We start from the raw sequence: 20,633 nt of genomic DNA on the forward strand, positions 1-20,633 counted from the left end.
GGCGGCGCTGGGAGTCTCCGGTCCTCGCCGCGCCCGTTGCGTGCGGAGGTACATGGGAGCGGGCGGGGGAAGGGCCGGGCCGGGCTGACCGGGGGACACCGCGGAGAGCCGGGCGCGGAGAGCCGAGCGCCGGCCCGGGGCGCGCAGCTCCGTGTAGCGAGTACGGCAGGCGCTTAGAGCTCACCTGTTCTTTGTTCATAGGGAGCCCGTTAGACATTTTTGTTTGTTTTAAAGAGAACACCTGCCCGTTAGAACAGCCCGGGTGTTCACTGCCCGCGGTGCTCAGGAGAGCCGGTAAGTGCTGTCAGCGGTGGAAGCTGCCGCATGAACCTGTGCCTTGGTGGGAGGAGCAGCCTCCGTGCATTTGACGCCGGTACCTTGGTCTGTTTGAACAACAGCTGCCCGCCACCGGCAGCCCTTGGCAGCCGAGGCCGTACGGCTCTGCCCTGCCGTGCCACCCTCATAGGGGTTCTCCAAGATCTTACCCTGTGAAGGCAAATAAACAGGTTATTGACTCCCACTCAGATTCCTCAGTTCTTTGGGTGTGGGAGCTTCCATGAATTAAATTCAGCCAGGTGTCTAATGCATGGACTTAGATCTTCCAGAGAAAGTAAACAATTATGGCTTTTTAACTGTTTGCCCGATGTTTATCTTGTTAATCACTTGCTCAAGCTTATTGTAGGAACTTGAGATGCCACAGGATAACTGCATACAGATTGCATAGTTCAGGAGGTAGTATTTCTAACCTTCAGTTTCAGAGTTAATTTTTTCCACTGGAGATAAACTGAGAAAATAGGAAAAAAAACCCCAGGAATTTATTTGGGTCAAAACTGTGCAAACATGTCAAAACTAATACTAGACCAGCACAGTCTACAGTCTTTAAATGAGCTAAACAGAAAGATGGCTAACATATCCTTCAACACAATTTTTCAGACATCTCTCTATATTTTCTTTAAAAAACCTACAGTAACCTTCTTTGGGTTTAAAATTGTTCAGGACAAAAGTATGAGTAAGTTCTGTCAGTAACTAAGTTTATCACTATTTAAATGCTTTGGTTTCTTCCCTTTATCAGTATAATCCATGAGTAAACTATAGGACAGTGTTTATTTGCTGTAACAGGTTTAAAACTTTTAACTAATCAACTTATTGGATTCAGAATTTTAAAGTGTTAACCTAGAACAAGAAAGATGTTAACACTCATAACAACTGCTAACATTCACTAGCTCCATACAATTCACTTAAAGTCTGATGCGGGTCAAATGATAGTTCAAAGTGCATGCAAATTCTTAGTCCTAACCTAATGAATATTTTAAAATGCATTTGGTCACTTCAGTCTGTGTTAACATTTGGAAAACTGATGTACCAGTAATAAAGATGTGATGCTTACCTTGTTTTCTGAACGGAACTAATACAGTATTTTGATGTATCACAGGTAAATTTTTCCATAACCTTATGGAGAAAAAGGACTTTGAAGCATGGCTTGATAACATTTCTATTACATTTCTTTCTCTGACGGACTTGCAGAAAAATGAAACTCTGGATCACCTGATTAGCTTGAGTGGAGCAGTCCAGCTCAGGCACCTCTCCAATAATCTAGAGATTCTCCTCAAGAGGGACTTCCTCAAACTTCTTCCATTGGAACTTAGTTTTTATCTGTTAAAATGGCTTGATCCTCAGACCTTACTCACATGTTGCCTCGTCTCTAAGCAGTGGAATAAGGTTATAAGTGCCTGTACAGAGGTGTGGCAGACTGCATGTAAGAATTTGGGTTGGCAAATAGATGACTCTGTTCAGGATCCTCTACATTGGAAGAAGGTTTACCTAAAGGCTATTTTAAGGATGAAGCAACTGAAGGACCACGAAGCCTTTGAGACATCCTCTTTAATTGGACACAGTGCCAGAGTATATGCACTTTACTATAAAGATGGACTTCTGTGTACAGGTAGGAAGGACAGAAAACTTCGAGTCTTAAAATTCTTTGTTCTCCTCACCACCCCCACCCCCTGATTAATGACAATTTGCTTTTCCTTTACCGGATTATTTTCATAGTGCTCATGCAGTTTAAGATGACTCAAAATTACTTTTTTTTTTTTTTTCAATTTCTGAAACACATGGCACACTAATAAAGTCATTAGTCACTTTTAATAGGAAGACAAGGAGACTGATTTCTTTGTTGGTTAAAAAAAACAGTAGCAGGAGGTATTATGCTTCAGATTAGTAAAACCATTGGAGAAGTACAGACATGCTAGTTATCCTTTCCAGTTAAAGGGACCTTGTTTGGGCTATGTGATCCCTGCAGTCTCCCAAGATGTGGCAGAAAAAGTCTGTTGTCTTGAAACAAGACAGTTTCTCTGATACAGTCTGCATGCACTTTCAGCTCTTAACATAAGTGCTTGTATGAAGACCTGTAAACTAGATTTAACTGCTACTAGTCTGAATTGCACATTGTAATGATAATTTCAGCTTCTTCCCTGGAGACTGCACATTTCAAGATTTCAGTTTGAACTTAAAAATACAGCCAGAACAAATACAAAACCTTAAGTATGAAAGAATAGTAACAAAGCCACAATAAACTGCTGTCAGAGCATATTCCAAGGATTTCCTAATCACTTGAGATTAAAATGTTACAGAGTAAATTGGGAGTACTAAGTACTCCCACATTTGTTGGTATGTTAAGATGGTTACTAGAAACCAAGAACTAGACTCTAGCCAGTCTTTAGCTTCCCTACTCAGCAGAGAATGTAAATAGAAGCAGCATTGTAAGGGCCCAGGGTTTTATTCTGCTCTCCAAAGCCAGCAGTCTGGACTTACTGTTGGCAAAAAGAAACTTTGGGGAGAGAAAGGAAACTTGCAGGTGATGGTGCTTTGTATTCATCTGCTGTCTTTCCAGATTTGGTGGACTCCTTTCCTACCTGAAACAAACTAAAGTTTGCAGTATAGTCAGTGTCTCTGCAAACCTGGGAGTGATGTATCATGTAAAACTTCCATGCATTGTTTCACTAGACCATCAGAAGCAGTGCTGGAATCTGTGAAAGGTGCTAAAAGGATATGAAGAATCTGGAAGGCCAGACATTGAGTAACTTAACATGAAAACAAGAGGACTTGGTGTAGCACTGAGGTTTAAAACTAGGGCTTATTCCCCATTCAAGCAGCTTGAAAGTACTATTTAATGAAAAAAAGTTCAACAAGGAGAAATACAAAGCCCTGCACCTGAGGAGGAACAACTCCATGGCACCAGTATATGCTGGGGGCCACCCAGCTGGAAAGCAGCTTGGCAGAAAAGGACCTGGGGGTCCTGGTGGACACCAAGTTGAACATGTGTCAAGCCACCAACGTGCCCTTGCGAAGAAGACGACTAACAGTATCCTCAGCTGCTTTAGGAGAGTGTTGCCAGTAGGTTGTGGGAAGTGCTCCTTCCCCTCCACTCACCCCTGGTGAGGCCACGCCTGGAGCGCTGTGTCCAGTTCTGGGCTCCTCGGTACAGGAGAGACATGGACATACTGGAGAGTCCAGTGAAGGGCCATGAAGATGATAAAGGGACTGGAGCATCATCTCTCGTGTGAAGAAATTCTGAGAGAGGTGGGATTTTTTATCCTAAAGGAGAGAGTGCTCAGGGAGGATCTTACCAGTGTACATAAATACCTGAAGTGCGGTGGCACAGAAAGTGGAGCCAAGCTCTTTTTCAGTGGTGCCCAGTGACAGGAGAAGATTCAGGACACAAACTAAAACACAGGAGGTTCCCTCTAAAACACTTTTTTACTGTGAGAGTGACTAAGCACAGGTTGCCCAGGGAGACTGTGGAGTGTCCATCCTTGGGACATATTCAGAAGTTATCTGGTGATGGTCCTGGGCAACAGGTCCTATGTGGCGCTGCTTGAGTAGAGGGTTTGGAAGAGTTGACCTTCAGAGGTCCCTTCCAACCATAAACATTCAGTGATTCCATGAAAATACTATATTTAAGACAAATATGGAAGGCAAGTATAGGACTGGAAATATTATTTACTCTTTGCTTCCAATTACCCTATTCTTTTATATTCTAGGATCAGATGATTTGTCTGCAAAACTGTGGGATGTAAGCACAGGTCAGTGCATATATGGTATCCAGACACACACTTGTGCTGCAGTGAAGTTTGATGAACAAAAGCTCGTAACAGGATCTTTTGATAATACAGTAGCCTGTTGGGAATGGAGCTCTGGGACAAAGACACAACATTTTAGAGGACATACTGGTGCAGGTATGTTGAACTTTTCAATTTGTAATTTTACCAGTCAAGTAACATACATCATCATCATCATCATCAAATAAATTATAATTTAAGTTAGCTCTTTGCACTATAGCTATTTTTAGGCTCTGTCCCAAGTCACCTTTTGGGGAGGGGGAGGAGAGCAGCCAGAACAGATCTGAATCTGTCTGCCTTTGAATGCCAAAGCTGAGCCATGTAGTGTTTTGCAGCTGCATGGAAATAATACTAAGTGCCATGGTTATTCAGTACTTTCAAGTCTATCAGAAAGATGCAAAGCCTAGGCAGCAGGGAGCACATGGCAACAGAAGTTCTTTATATCCCTAGAATGGAGATGGGCTTACAGCAAAGAGCACAATAGGACCTGGGAATCTGTATTTGCATTTCCCTCGTAATTAACTTCTCTGTCCTCTACTGCAGAATATCCTCAATTCAGCTGTAGGTCTGTTCCCCTGTGAGTAATGAAATATATCAAATGTACTTATCCTGCTGGAATAGACTTAACAGAACTCTTAAAATAGGAACTAGCTTAAGTTACGTTTTGCCATAATCCAAACATAAAGGAACCACAAATGTACATGCTCTTTATTTGGACAAAAATAAGTAATTTTGGAATGTAAGCTTAGGAATCCAGAGCAACAATTCACATATACAGTTCAAGAACAACAGTTAAAGCTCTAATAGCATTTGAATTTAAAGGCTACTAAACTCATATAGAGGCTACTAGTAGTTTGTGTCTCACTTACAGAAAAATGTGTGCATAGAAACTGGTATTCCTTATTTAGTGCCCTCTTTGCTTGTAGTTTTTAGTGTGGATTACAATGATGACCTTGATATTCTGGTCAGTGGCTCTGCAGACTTCACTGTGAAAGTATGGGCCTTATCAACAGGAACGTGCCTGAATACCCTTACTGGACACACAGAATGGGTCACCAAGGTGGGAACACGGATTTTTAATCAATCTTGCAAAACACTGACTTGCAATAATTTTGTACGGTGTTCTAAATGGCTATTTCATAATCTTAACCTAGGTGTAGAATCTGGAGAACATTGGGAAATACTGCAAAATAACATTTCAGCAGAAAAAATACTTGAAGAAGCTATAATACACTGAAGATACTTCTAATCTAAAGCAGCTGTAATAATATTAGGAATCAGTGTCTGATACAAAGACTGAATAAAAACAATGGTTCTGAAAAAAAAACTACTTAAAAATTATACAGAAAAAATAATGATAACCAAAATTTGAGCATGGAAAGTATTCAGAGATCAAGAAACAGTATTTTTCTTCTGAGTATTTCAGAACTTGGAAGGTCAGGAGGTGATTGTAAAAGTGTAGTACATGTGTTTGCTTCTTAATGCTGGTTGTCATTGAAATGAAAAATGCAGATGAAAGTTTGGTTACTTAACAGTATCAATATAAATCATTACATCCTTCAATTACAGGTAGTTTTGCAGAAGTGCAAAGTCAAATCTCTTATGCATAGTCCTGGGGATTATATTCTTCTAAGCGCAGATAAGTATGAAATCAAGGTATGTACCATATATCGTACATATATATCAGTTCAGTGCCCAGGGAAATAAAATGCTTAAGTGCTTTTCTGAAGTTTACAAATAATATAAGACTTTATTTTCTCCCATATTCCCTGCTTGTTGCATATAAGACATGCAGCTCTTTGGAAGCTAACTTTTCCATCCTTTCCTTCACGTTTAGATGTAAATGGTAGCTCTGCATGAATGGTAATGGAAAAAAGTTAAGTGCTTTCAGTGCATGCCTGACGTGCTAACTTGACAGCGAAGCACTTAACTGCAAGTACTGTTACTGTTGGGGACTTTTGGGTTGGAGAGTGCTGTAAATAGTTTGTGGCTATGGAAGTGCTTGAAACACTGTGACATTTCTGTCCAGTTGGATGGTTGATTTTTTTTGTTGTTGCTCTTTAAGGCACTAATTTTCACTGTCATTTTTTAGGCTAGAAACAATACTATAAGACAAATCACTTACAGAATTGATGTTCCTACCTAAAGGAGACAATTATTTCTGAAAAAACATTCACATGTTACCCGATGCTTAAAGAGAGACTGGGAGGCTTGCTCTTTTTGTGTGACGGCTGATAATGTGAGTGTTTTATGGTCTTAAACTGTGTTTTATTTGTAGATTTGGCCTATTGGAAGGGAAATAAACTGCAAGTGTTTAAAAACACTGTCGGTTTCTGAAGATCGCAGCATCTCCCTACAGCCCAGACTGCACTTCGATGGTAAATACATAGTGTGCAGTTCAGCACTAGGATTATACCAGTGGGACTTTGCCAGCTATGATATTCTCAGGTAAATCTTTCAGTTTTATGTCTTCTTTAAATAAGTAAGAAGTAGAATATACTAGTTTTAGTAACTTCCTTTAGATGTAGACAAAAAGAATCTTGATAAAAATTCTGTAAACATCTTACTTTACACATATTGCCAGGATAATTCTAATTTATCATCTATGCATACAGATCATTTGATTGCTGTTTTGGTTTCTGGTCACAGTCTAGTCTTTAATATTTTCATTCCATAAGCTGGAGAGTTTCAATATAGACATATCAGACTGCAGTGTTGTAGTTGTTAATGTGAAACTGTAGTGACTGGAAGTTAATGTTGCCATGGAGACTGCTCTACAGAGAACCAGGTGGCCATTTCTGGGAGTCCTTTGATAGGACAAGAAATTAAAATACTTCTTCCTTATAGCACTACTGATCTGTCATGCTCTATAATGCTGTGGAATGACAGTAAAATCTATCAGACTGCAGTAGGGGATAAAACAGGATGGCATTCTGTTTCCATAAAAGGAACAAGGCTGTATCTGTTAGAAACGGTGGCATCAAAGATTGTACTTTATTAAAGAAAAAGTTTCATTTTAGAACGGTTAGCAGACACTTAATTGAATGGCCTGAGTAGTTGTGGAGTATCTACCATAGGAAGATTACTCCAAAAGAAGTGCTTATTAGTAAGAATAACTGAGTAACTTCACCTCCTAGTTTACCCTCCCATCTTTCCAAAGGGAAAGATGTTCTCTTACTGCTGAAAATGGATTTTCATCTCCATACATTTTTGTGCCTCAGTTCTGTGCTTTATGTGCTTTTATGATCAAACGCTCAGTCAGTTGTGGAAAACTTACTCTCTTCAGTTTTTGTTCCAAGTTTTATTAAGGCAAAAATATCCTTAAAGGCGTAGGGGAACTAACAAATACTTTTTTTTCTCCCTGAGGTGAAAATTCTTAAGCTAAGCATCAGTAAACCAGCATTCTGTTAAGGACCAATCTCGAATCATTTATCTTCTTACCACAAGAAAGCATTTATGTTTTACTTCTGGCTTTTAAAAGTGGTGAAAAGAATAATAAGAGGTTCTACCTCTTAATTTAAAGATATTGAGGCATGAAATCCCTATGAAAACTTAGAGTAAAGCACATTTTTTCTTTTGTGCGTATCTGGAAATAAGACCTTTTTTTCCCTTGTGCTGTGCAGAATCCCTTTCAAATCCTAACCTTTACTTACATTCAGAAGGGTCTATCCTGTATGCACAAAGCCAGAACTGAAACTACAGGCCTGACTACAGCTAAGTGTTCAGTTGCTTAATTTGAAAAATTTGTATCCAGTTCTAAGTCCTTCCAGAATTATGAGCTTAGACACTTATTATTTAGACACATACGAATTTGTTTTAGTAATGCAGGTTCATGACTCTGTCGTGACACTGTTTCTAACAATGTTGTGTTGTCTTCTAGGGTTATCAAACCTCCTGACTTCTCAAATGTGTCCTTGCTGGGCTTTGGAGAGATATTTGCTCTACTGTTTGATAACAGATACCTGTATATAATGGACTTGAGGACAGAAAAACTGATAAGCCGCTGGCCTCTACCAGAGTATAGAAAGTCAAAGCGAGGTTCAAGCTTTTTGGCTGGTGAAATGTCTTGGTTAAATGGACTAAATGGCCAAAATGATATGGGCTTGGTTTTTGCCACCAGTATGCCAGACCATAGTATCCATATGGTGTTATGGAAAGAACATGGCTGAAAAGCTCACATATGCAGAATCTTCAGGAATATATGGACTGTCAGCAGCGTGTCCATAAAATAAGACTTTGCATGAACCAAAGTTGCACACCTAATGGTATCATCATGCAATGCACAATCATTTACTTTTATTTGGGCATTTGGGAATGGGTTGTTTTGGACATAATGCAATACAGCATGCTAACAGTATTCACCACAAAATTTTGTCTGTACTCATGTTTAAGCATACCTATTTGGGCTCTGAAGCATAGCTTGTAACGTTTAAACCATTCAAATCCACCATCAAGTCTGAAATGAAGTAGTGCTTGACCTGACTTCTGACTTATTTTTTGTTGTTGAAATGGAAGGTGAAGCTACTGTTTTAGAACCACAGGCTTTTGTACATCTAACAGCAAATACTGGTTACAGTGCATGGCTGCATAACTCAAATGAGAAGATAGCAAACCCTTTCTCTCTCTAGAATCATTCTCTTCAAAATATTTTTTTCTTATGATAGCTTTAATTACTTAGCCTTTGAAATAGAAGAATCAAAGGAGTCCTTTAACTAGGATCAGATGCTAACAATAATAATTTGTTTAAGTTTGGGAACATGTCAGTATGAACTCTCCTCAGCGAGAATGAGGCAACTTTTCATCTGATGGAGCTTACTATCACAATTAACCTTAGAAAACCTCTGACAGTATTCATCATACTTGATGGTAACTCAGAATGGCTTGATCAGTATTTTATAGTCCATATTTCCTATCATTTGTGTGAGAATGTAACTTAGTTCACAGGTAGGTAGAAATACAATGAATGGGAAGATGATGATCAATCTCTACAGCAAGGGTCACTCTTACACCAAATGATGTCTAGCAGCCATTCACTTTTTCCAAAAGTTGCAGTTGCTACATCTAGATTTGGAAAGCAGGAGCAAATAACAGTGAGAATGCCACATCTGGGAGGGGTGGGGTGGGAAATCAAAAGTCTGAAGAAAAGCATAAAAGTAGAAAAAGGTCTTTTGCTTTGATGATCATAGGAGACCTGATGTACATGTGAGTTAACTCTTGAGTAACAAATACCTATTCACATACTTTTGTGGTATTTGACATGTATTTAAAAGCTGTATCTAATGACATCACATGCTTTAGAAATGCTTTAGGTTGATTTCCCCTCCTCCCTTATAATAAAATCTCCCCTTAATGTGGTTTGTTTTTTGCGTTTTTTTTACACAACTGAAGACATGAGTTTTCATGAAGATTGGCTCACAATCTTGGAAAGATCAACCTGCCTAGCACTACTATTGTTAGTATGTTGGGTTTTTTTCTTTCCACTCTCCAAGAAGACATAATTTCATACTTAGTACTGAATGAAGGCCGAGGTTCCCAAATGCAAGCAGTATGAATTACACCAAGGGAAGGGGAGTTTTCATGGGCAAGAATCAGTATTTGAGTGATGTGGTAGGAACTGCATTAAGCCACAGTGGAGCAGTGTCTCTTGAATACAAGGGTAGAGTCTTAAGTACTTGGTTTTCCACCTTTACCCACACAAACTTCATTTGAAAACATGTTTGTAGTTAGGGATTTTTATCAACTGGAAGGCAAATTCACAGCTCTTGATTCACACCACACTGAGGCACAGATGATGATCTCTTAGAGCTTTTGTTGTCTCACTCAGAAGTGAAAAAAACTTACACGAAACAGTTTTCAGGAACTTGACTTGAAGCCCAGTTCTCATCATTCTTAATGCGGGAGTAACTATACTGTGTATGATCTGTGCAGTAACTCAGCTTACTCTGAAGGAGCCATGTGATGATGGGCCACCTATAAAACACTGCATTCACTTTGAAAGATTACAGCAGGAATTTAGATGGGAATGTGTTAGAAACATCCTTGTACCCAAACCAGTGAAATATGAAGTGAATATTTGGACTGCAAGAGGAGTGGAAAATGGGCTGGCCTGCCAAGCTCTAAGAGTGGTCATCAGTGATACAAAATCTAATTGGTAACCAGTTAAGCAAACTGTTCTCCAGGAGCTAGAATGGGTTAACTACTTTATTAGTGACCTTTATTATGCAGAGCCCACACTCAGCAATTTTCCAACAGTACTAATTTGGAGGGGAAGAGGAAACAGTATGTGTGAGAAGAGGGAATGCTATTCTGAGGGCACTCGGCAAACCAGACAAGTGGGTTCACAGAAATCTCATGAAGTTTAACCAAAGAAAATGCACCACCCTGCACCTGAGACAACCACCCCACAGAACAGGCAGGCTGGAGCAGCTTTACAGGAAAGGATCTGGGAATGGTGGCCAACTGTACACTGAGCTGTACTAGCCATGAGTTCAAGGGGAGATATTCTTCACCTCTGTTGTGCATTAAGGCTACATCTGAGTCTAATATTGAGTTCCCCAGTACAAAACAGACTGACACACTGGAGCAAGTCCTGCAAGAGCCCACAGAGATGAACAGGGAAGTGGAGTACAAGATGTCTGAGAAACTGAGAGCCGAGTTCAGCCTTCCAGAGAGCGGTGGGAAAAGGGAAGGTGGTCGTGGCCACAGCTGGGGAGGTACTGCTACTGCCTCCAACCACCTAGCAATGTATGGAAGAGGCAAAGTCAGACTCCTGTCAGCACCATGCAGCAGGTCAAGAGCCAATGGTCACAAACTGCAACAAGCGAAATTCCAAGTAGCTCTTCTCCACTGTGAGGGTAGTTTAAGACTGGAACAGGTTGCCCAGAAAGACTGTGTCCAGCTCACCTAGACAAAGACTTGAGCAAACCATGATACCTCACCCTGCTCTGAGCAGGCAGTTGGACTTCCAGATGCCCCTTCAAAACTACGTGACTCTGAACTTCTAAATGGACCTCTGGCCAAGCAAGACAGTACCACTGCAGCAGGCACCTCTGGTGTTAATGCAGCTGCCAGAGTTTGTTAATACAGACTTTGGGAGATGCTGCTGTCACTGCAAAGCAAATACTACAGCTTCTCAAAAGCTGGAAAGTAGTAGCTGGAAAGGGATTCTGCCATGAGACTTTCGCAAGTTGCAGAAAATTTCAAACAAATTCTACTTTTCTGCATTGTCCCATAGTACGCAAGCAGGAAAACATGATGAAAAGCATCCAATACACTACACTGCTCTTCTACCCTTTTAGTTTTATAAATTAAGTTTCAGCCTGTTACATAGCAGCTGATGAATATTACAAACACAATTAGTAAACAGTTATTTATAGACTGTGTCTTGAAGACTTCCAAATAAAAGTTCCACCTGGACATTTCCTAGCTGATGATAGTAATCCACTAATGACAGAGCTCTTTAAGGACACAGATATGTGCCACCACAAAACAGATGAAGGAATGAAAACATGACACTGGTGTAGAAACTAAAAAAAGCATACCTGCTCTCACACACACACATCTGTCACACACTGAAGTGTCACACTATTACTGCACCCAGATGTCCCTTCATAGGAAAGTTCTAATACATTCCCAGATCAGTACAATGCACACAGCTTTGGGGGCTTAGCAAACAGAAAAAATATGACTGAAACTGTGAAACTACAGTGAGCAAATTTTTCTTGTTTGCTTTGCTTCCCATCTGACTCTTCAGAAGTGTCGGCACTACTTTTAGATAGAGGTTGGAAAAGATGCAGCTTCTTTACCCTTACACCTACATAAAGAAACACCATAATTCAACTTACCATCACGTAAAGCACTAGAAGCCACCTAATGTCTAATTTTCACAAAGAAACGGTTTGTTATGAGGCTTTAAGGTCCCAGAAAAAAGGCACTTATGTATCAGTCATTTGTCCCTCTATCTTTCCACCTGGAAATAGCCTTCTTTTCAGTTCACGTCTCCTTTTTTTTCAACATCAATCTGTATTCCATGCCTCCATTTTAAGGCTTTCCAACATGCAATTTTTACAATTGAAACTGGTAGATTTTACTCAATTATTTTCACAATATTTGTCTACCTTTTACTCAACCTGGCACATACAAATTTTGCACCCAAACAATGACATACACACTGCAAGAATTAAGCAACATTAATACCAAGGACTGTAGTTGTATTTTTTGTACATAGGTTGAAAACTGTCTATAGCCTTTTGCATTATATGAATCAATAGAGAAATACTGATTTAATAGGAAACAGACTCATTTTATATTTTCCAGAAAAAGTAATACCACCTGCACTGATTCTTGGTATCATTAAATGACTTACAGCTCTGCTACAAATTTCTGTTTCCCTTAAGAAGAAATACCTCTAACAAGCAGCAGTTCCAGTGCCAACAGCTGATGTGTTTTCTTATCCTGCCTCTGTAATTGTCATGAGTTACAGTAATAATGCCATTGCAGCTCTTCATCTCAGGGATGCTGTCCCAGGCCATCTTTTAATAGGCACCACTAAACACAGCTGTATATTTTTAACCATCAAGTACTTCAGATATACAAATAACCAAAAATCAATTCTTTCTTCAGGTAGTTTATAGGTTCACTGTACTACCTAAAACATATTGAAAGTGAGTGAAGAAAAACAGACAAAGTTAAAAATCAGGAAAACTAAATTTCTAATTTCTGCATGGCCATTCCCAAGGCCTTGAAGAACACCCTGTCATAGTTACTGGCCTGAGAAAGAGTCACCTTCACCCTGTGCCTCGGCTCTCACATCTGACACAGTTGCAGCAGAGACTTTACGTGACAAACACAGGTCTTAATGGCACTAGACCACTGTGGACTCTCACAAGGTACCCTGATTTTGTTCACAAACCAAATGCATTGATCTTTGTAGAGTACATAAAAAGGCTGTTCTCCTAAATCTCTCCAAGATGTAAGCTTCATGTGGGAGTGATTTTAAATTATACACCTCTGCCTCCCCACGATACAGGTGGCTCTCCACCTTCCCTCCTTACAACCGAGGTTTCGCTTGTGAGCTTACAGTACGGTTTGATGCAGCACCTTGTTAACATTCACAATTAATGATGAATTGTATCTCCACAGCGTTGTATCCCTGATGAGGGATTCTCTGGGAAGGTTTCCTTGAAGAGGCACCCGACAGTGATAAATGAGGGCAACATCCATGGGAACGTTCACAATGTTCCCATAAGCACGTAGGACGGAGTGGACTGAAGTCTGAATCACCTTTCGTGGATCAATTATCATTTTCCTGGGATTGATTACATCTTTCCTGTCTGGCTCCCTGTGTACATGCTGTAGTATGTTAACACCTGGCACAGTGTTCCAGGATGAAATGTTGAACATGTGAGTAGATATGGTTTCTGGGAAGATATGGTTCTCAAAGAGAAAAATGCCAGTCCCTGGGTTTTGCTCCTGAAGACTGCTCATCATTGTTATCCAGTCTGGGTGCTTAAGGGGAAGAATTATTTCATCAGCATCATTGAGAACCACAAACTTGCTCCTCTGCATGTTACGATATATACAGTCATTCAGAGCTGTGATTTGTCCATAGTAGCCAATGTCTTTTGCATCCATAGTAAAGTGCCACTTAGAAGAAACCTTGAGGTGTGAGTTTATTGGCCAGGGAATTACCTCTACAGTTCCTTCTTCCATATAAAACTTCAAGACTTTCTCCATCAGCTGGCTGCAGTTGTTCTTGTAGATCACCACTTTCTGTACCCCAAGAATCTTGTACATTTCTATACTCTGTATAAACTGCAGGACGTTGTTGTAATTTCCGAACATGGTAGAGATGCATACGGTGAAGTCAACAGAAAAGGTCTCAGCCTTGCGGTTTTTAATTTCAAACCTTGGCAGTTGGTCAATATTTCCATGTGGAGACTGATGAATTGATACATGTGTTGGATCACAGTTTTCGGGTTCCAGACAAACTATATCTGCTGCACCGTAAGGGAATCCAAATCTATCTGAGTGAACATCAATTTTTGCTTTTGATACATATATCTTTCCATTGGGCTGACAGCAGAACCAGCAGTATAGTTCTTTTACATCTTCGTGGTGAACAATCGCAATCACACGAGTGGTTTTACTTTCTCTGTCATCAAAGTATGGGGCTATAATAAAAGTTCTGTTGTCTTTTAACGCTGTTATTGTGCTATTTGTAATTTTCCCTCTGCATCTGCTACCTTCTTGAATTATTTTTGGCAGGTGAGAAAGTCTCTGTAACCTAAGATAAGAAAGTGTGACCATTGAAGTTAGAGTAATAATGCACACAGCAGCAGCAAAGTAAGATTTTTTCCCACCACACAACATTCTGATTGTATCTAAATGCTGATGCAAATTTCTTTGTCCTTGTACTTTATGCTGCCGCATCTGCAGAAGAGAAAATATGTAGTATGAGATAATATTGACTCGTGATCATTGCTCAAGAATTTCACAAACAAGATGGGGGCAAATCTCTATCACTGTGCACTGGCATAATCAGAGACTCAGCTACTCTCCTTTCATGAAAAACCATTCACAGAACACACCTTTAATGAGATGGACATTGAATGCCTCTATATGTCAGACATGTGGAACAGTTTCTGTACATGGAGGGTTCTGTCAGAGAACATGATAGAGGTCTACATACAGGAGAACAAAGAGTCATTCATTATTTTCTATATTCCAAATTCTAGAACATCCAATTAAATAATTAGACAGTAATTTTAAAAGCAAAACAAAAGTTACTTTTTTTTTTCCCCTACACAATGTATATGTAAATTATACATGAAAAAAACCTCAAAAACTCAACCGGACTTCTCACAGACAAGTTAGGGGCAGATATATAAATTCAATTTATACAGAATTAATCAAGTTTGGAGATTGTGCATGATGGTCCAGATACAATGCGTAAGGTATAATTCCCTAACTTGCAGTTTACCACAGATGAGAAAATACATACAGAGGAAGGTCAATTCATACCATAATTCAACAGAAGACAGATGAAATCTATGAGGGTACAAAACTTCTCAGTTTAATCAGCTCTACCCTACTTAGGGTAGCTTGCAGGGATGGTCGCCTCTTGCTTGCTAGGGATCTGGGCCTCCTCACACTGCATTAATGTTGGCTCAGTTCCTGACACAGTTTGGGGGTCAGGTCTTAAACTCTTGCTGCTGCAGGAACAGACAGACATTCCTGAGTACCTGGAGGGCCAGTCTTTAGCAGCACTCATGGACTAGCAAGTGTTAATATCTGACAGAGCGCTCATGGCACCCTCAATCAGTAATTTCTGCAAGTGGAACTCGGATTAAAGTTTCCTCCACAAATTAAGCTTTTGACATCCAGATAAAATCCATAAACCGTAAGGTGACAGCAAGTCTTTTCAAAGGCCTGCTTGCACCACAGACATTCTTGGAGGAAGAGTGCCCCAGATTAATCAAAAACCTGGTAGAAGACAACACCCCTGACTGGCAGCGAGAAGCATGTGGTAAAATGCCAAGATGGAATAAACTGATTCTATTGCACAAGATGAAGAAAATGTTTCTAGTAGGCATGTCATTGTTGCATAAAGCCAGCTGCTGAGAAAAAAAATCATACCATTAAAAGACCCGAAATTCTAGGTATATTTTATAGCTAAAACAGGTAGCAATGTCATAGGTGTCAGCAGATACTGGAAGACTCACATATTTCTTGTCCTTTCATTTACTTCTAAAGACTCTTAATAAAAGCACTTGCTCCAGTACTTATGCATATGCTAAATACCTTACAGTATTTTTCCAAAGCATATTAATAAATCTAAAATAATAAACAAACCTAGTATTTTATACTTTTCTTTTTTAATTTCATACATTGTGTAAAGCTATTTTGAGAACCTCTATCTTGGTACTGGTTTGTGATGGAACAGAAAACCAGCATTTTCAAAAAGTCGTAAGATACAAAATTAAAAAGAACATAAATCCATACTTTTGATCTAGATATCATACTCAGCAGCTTCATCACTCTGGAAGTGCTTAAACTCACTGGCAACTTCACCGCTTGGCTTGAAAAATTCCCCTAGGGTCTGGTTTTCTGCTTAAACTCTGTTTTCCAACCAGTAAGATATCACTTCTGAATATAGCCATCTAGCTTGTGAATCTCAATTAAGTTTAGGCAAAAAATATTCGTCCACACCTTCAGAATAATGAGCAATTTTTTCACAATTGCTCTTTCTTGAAAAAACAAAGTAAGGAAAACTATGGTCACAACATAGCCCTTAAAATGGCCCATTTGCCAAGGCTGGTATGATTTATAGCAGCCTTTCCTAGCTACCAAGAAATTGCTTTACAGACCAGAATAGTCACAGGACACAAGAAATCTCACTACATCGCACCAGGCACAAAGCAGAACAGCAGCAGCAGCACTGACTTATCTCTGAAGTGTCCCCACAGAAGCCGTTAGAATTTAAAGCAGAATTGCAAATACATGGTAGGAGCCTGCTACTGTCATACAACCTTCTGCTGGAGATTTGCCACTGAAAGCAAGTCAAATTTTGCAAGTCTTTTAATTAAATATTCTTAAGTCAGACAAAAAGTTTCCCCTGAGTGTTCTTATTCCCAGGTTGTTATGTATTTTAGCATTCTTGCAACACAGAGTAAGTCACATTTAACACTTTCTTCCTCAGTCTTACCTATTTATGACTTAAAATATTGTTCAGTCTTACAGAGTAAACAGTTTTTACTAAACAAATATCAAAACATGTCAACATTAAACAACACAATTCATGTACTACACCTTTTATCTCAGCTTTTGCTAGCTATAAATAATGAACAACTAAAAAAAATAATCTTTTCAACTGTGTTTTTGAACAGTGAACATAGGAAAAAGTACCTTTTAAAGCAGATAGCTGAGCGAAGTTCTGTTCAGTCCTCCATTTATTTTGCTAAAGCATAATCTGCAAATTGTTTATTCTAACCAGATAAAAACTTAATTTTTTTAAAGATAAATTGCAATTATTGTTCAATACAGAACAATACCGAGGAAAAAAAATGCTGGTACAACACCTAAGACACTTACTGACACATTTATTTCAGATGGTTGGTATTCTTTAATGTCAGTAACAGCAGCCACACCTACCAGAAAAACAAGTTTTCCTTCTCTTGAGCAATACACAGTTGCCTCCCCAGAATTTAATTTAAATTACAAACTGGAGTGTGGAGTTGTTGAAGCAAATCACACCTAGCTGCTCAGGTGATTTTTTTAAAGCTACTTAAGCTTTCTTCTGGAAATTAATCCTGCATACTGATGTACCTGCAGTTTACACACATACTTAAAGAGAACTAGAAAAATATAATATATACCTCTATTTCTTGGGTAATCATTATTTTGGAAACATACTATAGGCCTAATAGGTAAATACATAATCTGATAAGGAACTGTGGAAGAGATCTGAAACAACAGCAGACTCTAGAAGCAGAAGAGCAAAATACAGAACTCAAGACACAGCAGAACAGAGAATCTTAAAGATGTAATTATTTGAGGGGTGAAATTCATAGTTTTCCCAACCTGAATCATGAATTTTGATCCCCTGAAATTAACAGCCTAGATATGCAGTCAGAAAATACATAAAGTCAGATTAATTAGGAACGTTACTTTTGTTTTTCTTCAATATAAAAAGTACTTGGCAAATTTTAACTTCAAAAATATGATTCCATCTAATTTAGAAGAGTTTATTTTATAACAACAAGAAGAATAATTCAATCCTGGTTTTTGCCTTTTATTTCCAATTACTATTCAAATAGAACATGATACAAATTATGCAGACTTGCTTTAACACTAAATTTAGCTAGTGCTATCAACGGCTACTTTGCACCAGTTTGTTCTTTTTCAGTATTTCTCTTAACAGTGAAGAGCCTTTCCTCCTCCCTGTTGCATTTATGGACTGCAGTCATATCACCTTCCAGTCTTCATCTTTGCTACTCTTTCATTAAACAAGACAAGCTGGTCTAATACCATTTCATAGCAAACATTCTTCCTTGACCAGTGGCTTCTGCGCAGTTGGCCTGGTTTCAATTAATCTCTAGCACAGAAGACCAGAAATGTCTGTTCCTTGTCCATTTGTACATGACAGTGATAAGCCCTCATCATTGCTGGAAATTTTCATTTTTAACATATGCTAGGACTGTATTTTGCAGATGCACCACACTGCACAGATCTATCTGAGCTTGTCATCATCTGAAGATTAATACATCTACCCAGTCCTTCAGCCAAGTGCTGTTACACAATGTGTTTTCTTCTGCAGTAAGGTCATAATAAAGAGCTTTCATCCCAGTGTGGTTTAGGTTGGACAGGATCTTCCAACCCCTCTGCTGCGGGCAGGGACACGTTTCACTAGATCAAGTTGCTCAAATTAATCACATTTCTCCTTATTTTGTCATAGTCCTTCTAAAATCTACTCTAAAATCTTGTATGTGACCAGGACTGCACTTACAAACTTGCCTATACTTAAATCTTTTTCTCCCTTCATAAACCAAGGAACTGCTTGTGCTTTCTTTTGCCACATTGTACTACTATGATCGCAGCACATTTAGTAAACACCCTTTATAGGTTCTTCAGTAGCTTGTCTGTCTTCTTGGAACTCTAGAATGGAAATTACTCAGTATCACCTTCCAACTGGAATTTTTTTTTACCTCTGCTGTACAACTTCTATTTTCAGACCTTCTTTTCTGTCATCTTTCTTTAACTCTCCAGAACTAATGTTGCCCTTATTAAAAGGTGGAACAAAGTGCTAATTTAGTTCAAGAGACATTACTAGGTCATTATTAATCTCTCCCACATCTTCTCTGAACTATTGGCCACCTTCTGTAATTTTTCTTTGCATTGAGACACTTTATGCTGCTCATATCAGTACCTTTGCAATGTCTATACTGAGTTTAATTTTTGGTAACTCTCCGTTTTAGCTCCCAATCTCGTTTAGCTACCAACAGGTGACTGCAAAGTTTCAGTTGCTATTACACAGCGTTAGCTCCAGTGGTATAGGAACAATAAACAGCCTAATCCTTGGTGTATCCAGGGTCCAACTAAAAAGCCACCACTAACAAATAGCCTTACTAATTTGTTATTTATGTAAGAAGTTATTCCCCATCCTCTGCTTTATCATTTTTGCCAGAAGTAACAACAGAAACCAATGGTGCTTAAATAAAAATTCCAAAGACTAACAATCGTTGACCATCTTTATCTAGATTGTCTTTTGCTAATCTTTTGCTAGTTTATCTTTTTCAGAAAGACTCTTTGAAACACTAGTGCCCTTCTTCTCTTATACAATCCCAAGTCTGAAGTACATCGTTTGAAGGATTAAACCGTGGGCAGTACTATTCCACTATTTGTAAAATATTGCTCTAAAAAAATTAAACTGGCTGTTTCTATTCTAAATACAAAGAAGGTAAGCCAGACCAATAGACAGTGTTGCTATATACTTAATTTATGCCGTTTGAATTGACAAACCACACATTTCCCTGTACAGTCATAAACTTCTTTGTAATAATCTGCTGTATATCCTGAAGCCGAATTTCTCCTACTGCAAACAATTAAGACTCTGAGGCCTTTGAAAAGTATATCAGACAAAGTAAAAATTGCACGACAACATTTAAAATAGTTATTTCAACTTTCTGTCTTTCACACCGTACTTGTTCCAGCTGGCACAGTTAATTCTCAGAGTACCTCGTGGGGTGCTGTGTTTTGGATCCGTGACCAAAACAGTTTTAGCTGCCACTGAACAGTGCTTACACAGCGTCAAGGTCTTTTCTGTTTCTCACACTGCTCCTCCCGCAGTCCCAGCGGCACAAGAAGCTCGCAGGGGACACAGCCGGGTCTGCTGAACCAAAGTGACGGAAAGGCTCTTCCTCGCCACACGCCGCCATGCGGGAGAGGAGGAGGAGGGGGAGACACGCAGCATCATGGCATCTACCTTCCCAAGTCACCATTACATGTGATGAAGCCCTGCTTTCCCGGAAACGGCTAAAAACCTGCCTGTTTATGGGAAGCGGTGAGTAAATTCCTTATTTTCCTTTGCTCGCACACGCTACTTCGCTTCACCTCAACCCACGTGTCTTCCCACGTTTGCCCTTCAGGTTCTCTTCCTCCACCCCACTGCTGGGGTGGGGGAGCAAGAGAGGGTGCGGGGTACACGGCGGCCTGCCAGGGTTAACGCCCAGCGCAGGCTGACACCGCTTCTGCGGAGCGTTCTGCATCCTTAAATCCTAAGTAAAGCCCCAGGCTCGGCATGTACGGACACTCCTGACATCCGGGCTGAACATTAATACATACCTTTAACTTACCATTCAGTGGTCAGCACCGGTACCCAAAGTCGCTGCTGCCGCTGACCCCCATCTCATTTGCTGTTTCTCGAGTGGAAAAGTCCCGCGCCTGTCGAGCTCCGCGGGTGACGCCAGCGCCGGGACCCAACCGGAGCCGCGGCCCGACGCGCTCCTCGGTCCTAGC

The 20,633-nt window shown here is 39.7% G+C and overlaps 2 protein-coding genes across 5 annotated transcripts; one reads left to right on the plus strand and one right to left on the minus strand.

Moving 5' to 3' along the window:
• Positions 1 to 6: 6 nt before the first annotated feature.
• FBXW2 (F-box and WD repeat domain containing 2) lies at positions 7 to 9,358 on the plus strand. 2 transcript variants are annotated; one of them, XM_026860230.1, is made up of 8 exons: positions 7 to 48; positions 202 to 294; positions 1,433 to 1,942; positions 4,041 to 4,235; positions 5,045 to 5,178; positions 5,688 to 5,774; positions 6,397 to 6,566; positions 7,999 to 9,358. In XM_026860230.1, the coding sequence occupies exons 3-8, from the start codon at positions 1,453 to 1,455 to the stop codon at positions 8,285 to 8,287; spliced, it is 1,365 nt and encodes a 454-aa protein (XP_026716031.1). In that variant the 5' UTR covers positions 7 to 48; positions 202 to 294; positions 1,433 to 1,452; the 3' UTR covers positions 8,288 to 9,358. The 2 variants fall into 2 exon arrangements, with proteins under 2 accessions (XP_026716031.1, XP_026716030.1); XM_026860229.1 differs by lacking the exon at positions 202 to 294.
• Positions 9,359 to 12,240: 2,882 nt separating this feature from the next.
• On the minus strand, positions 12,241 to 20,627 carry LOC113486392. 3 transcript variants are annotated; one of them, XM_026860226.1, is made up of 3 exons: positions 20,460 to 20,627; positions 14,708 to 14,800; positions 12,241 to 14,549 (listed from the first exon to the last, which is right to left on the minus strand). In XM_026860226.1, exons 2-3 carry the CDS (start codon positions 14,723 to 14,725, stop codon positions 13,194 to 13,196), a joined length of 1,374 nt encoding a protein of 457 aa, XP_026716027.1. In that variant the 5' UTR covers positions 14,726 to 14,800; positions 20,460 to 20,627; the 3' UTR covers positions 12,241 to 13,193. The 3 variants fall into 3 exon arrangements, with proteins under 3 accessions (XP_026716027.1, XP_026716028.1, XP_026716029.1); XM_026860227.1 differs by lacking the exon at positions 14,708 to 14,800 and having other exon boundaries at positions 20,471 to 20,627; XM_026860228.1 differs by lacking the exon at positions 14,708 to 14,800.
• Between the last annotated feature and the right edge of the window lie 6 nt (positions 20,628 to 20,633).

Source organism: Athene cunicularia, assembly GCF_003259725.1.
Source record: "Athene cunicularia isolate RWA chromosome 17 unlocalized genomic scaffold, athCun1 chr17_part1, whole genome shotgun sequence".
Classification (NCBI taxonomy): domain Eukaryota; kingdom Metazoa; phylum Chordata; class Aves; order Strigiformes; family Strigidae; genus Athene; species Athene cunicularia.

Bases quoted from the DNA above. Each gene is read 5' to 3' on its own strand.
- FBXW2 (XM_026860230.1), top strand. From the start codon at position 1,453: ATGGAGAAAAAGGACTTTGAAGCATGGCTTGATAACATTTCTATTACA. The intron at 1,943-4,040 runs GTAGGAAGGACA...TTTATATTCTAG, and splicing joins AGATGGACTTCTGTGTACAG to GATCAGATGATTTGTCTGCA. The intron at 6,567-7,998 runs GTAAATCTTTCA...GTTGTCTTCTAG, and splicing joins GCCAGCTATGATATTCTCAG to GGTTATCAAACCTCCTGACT.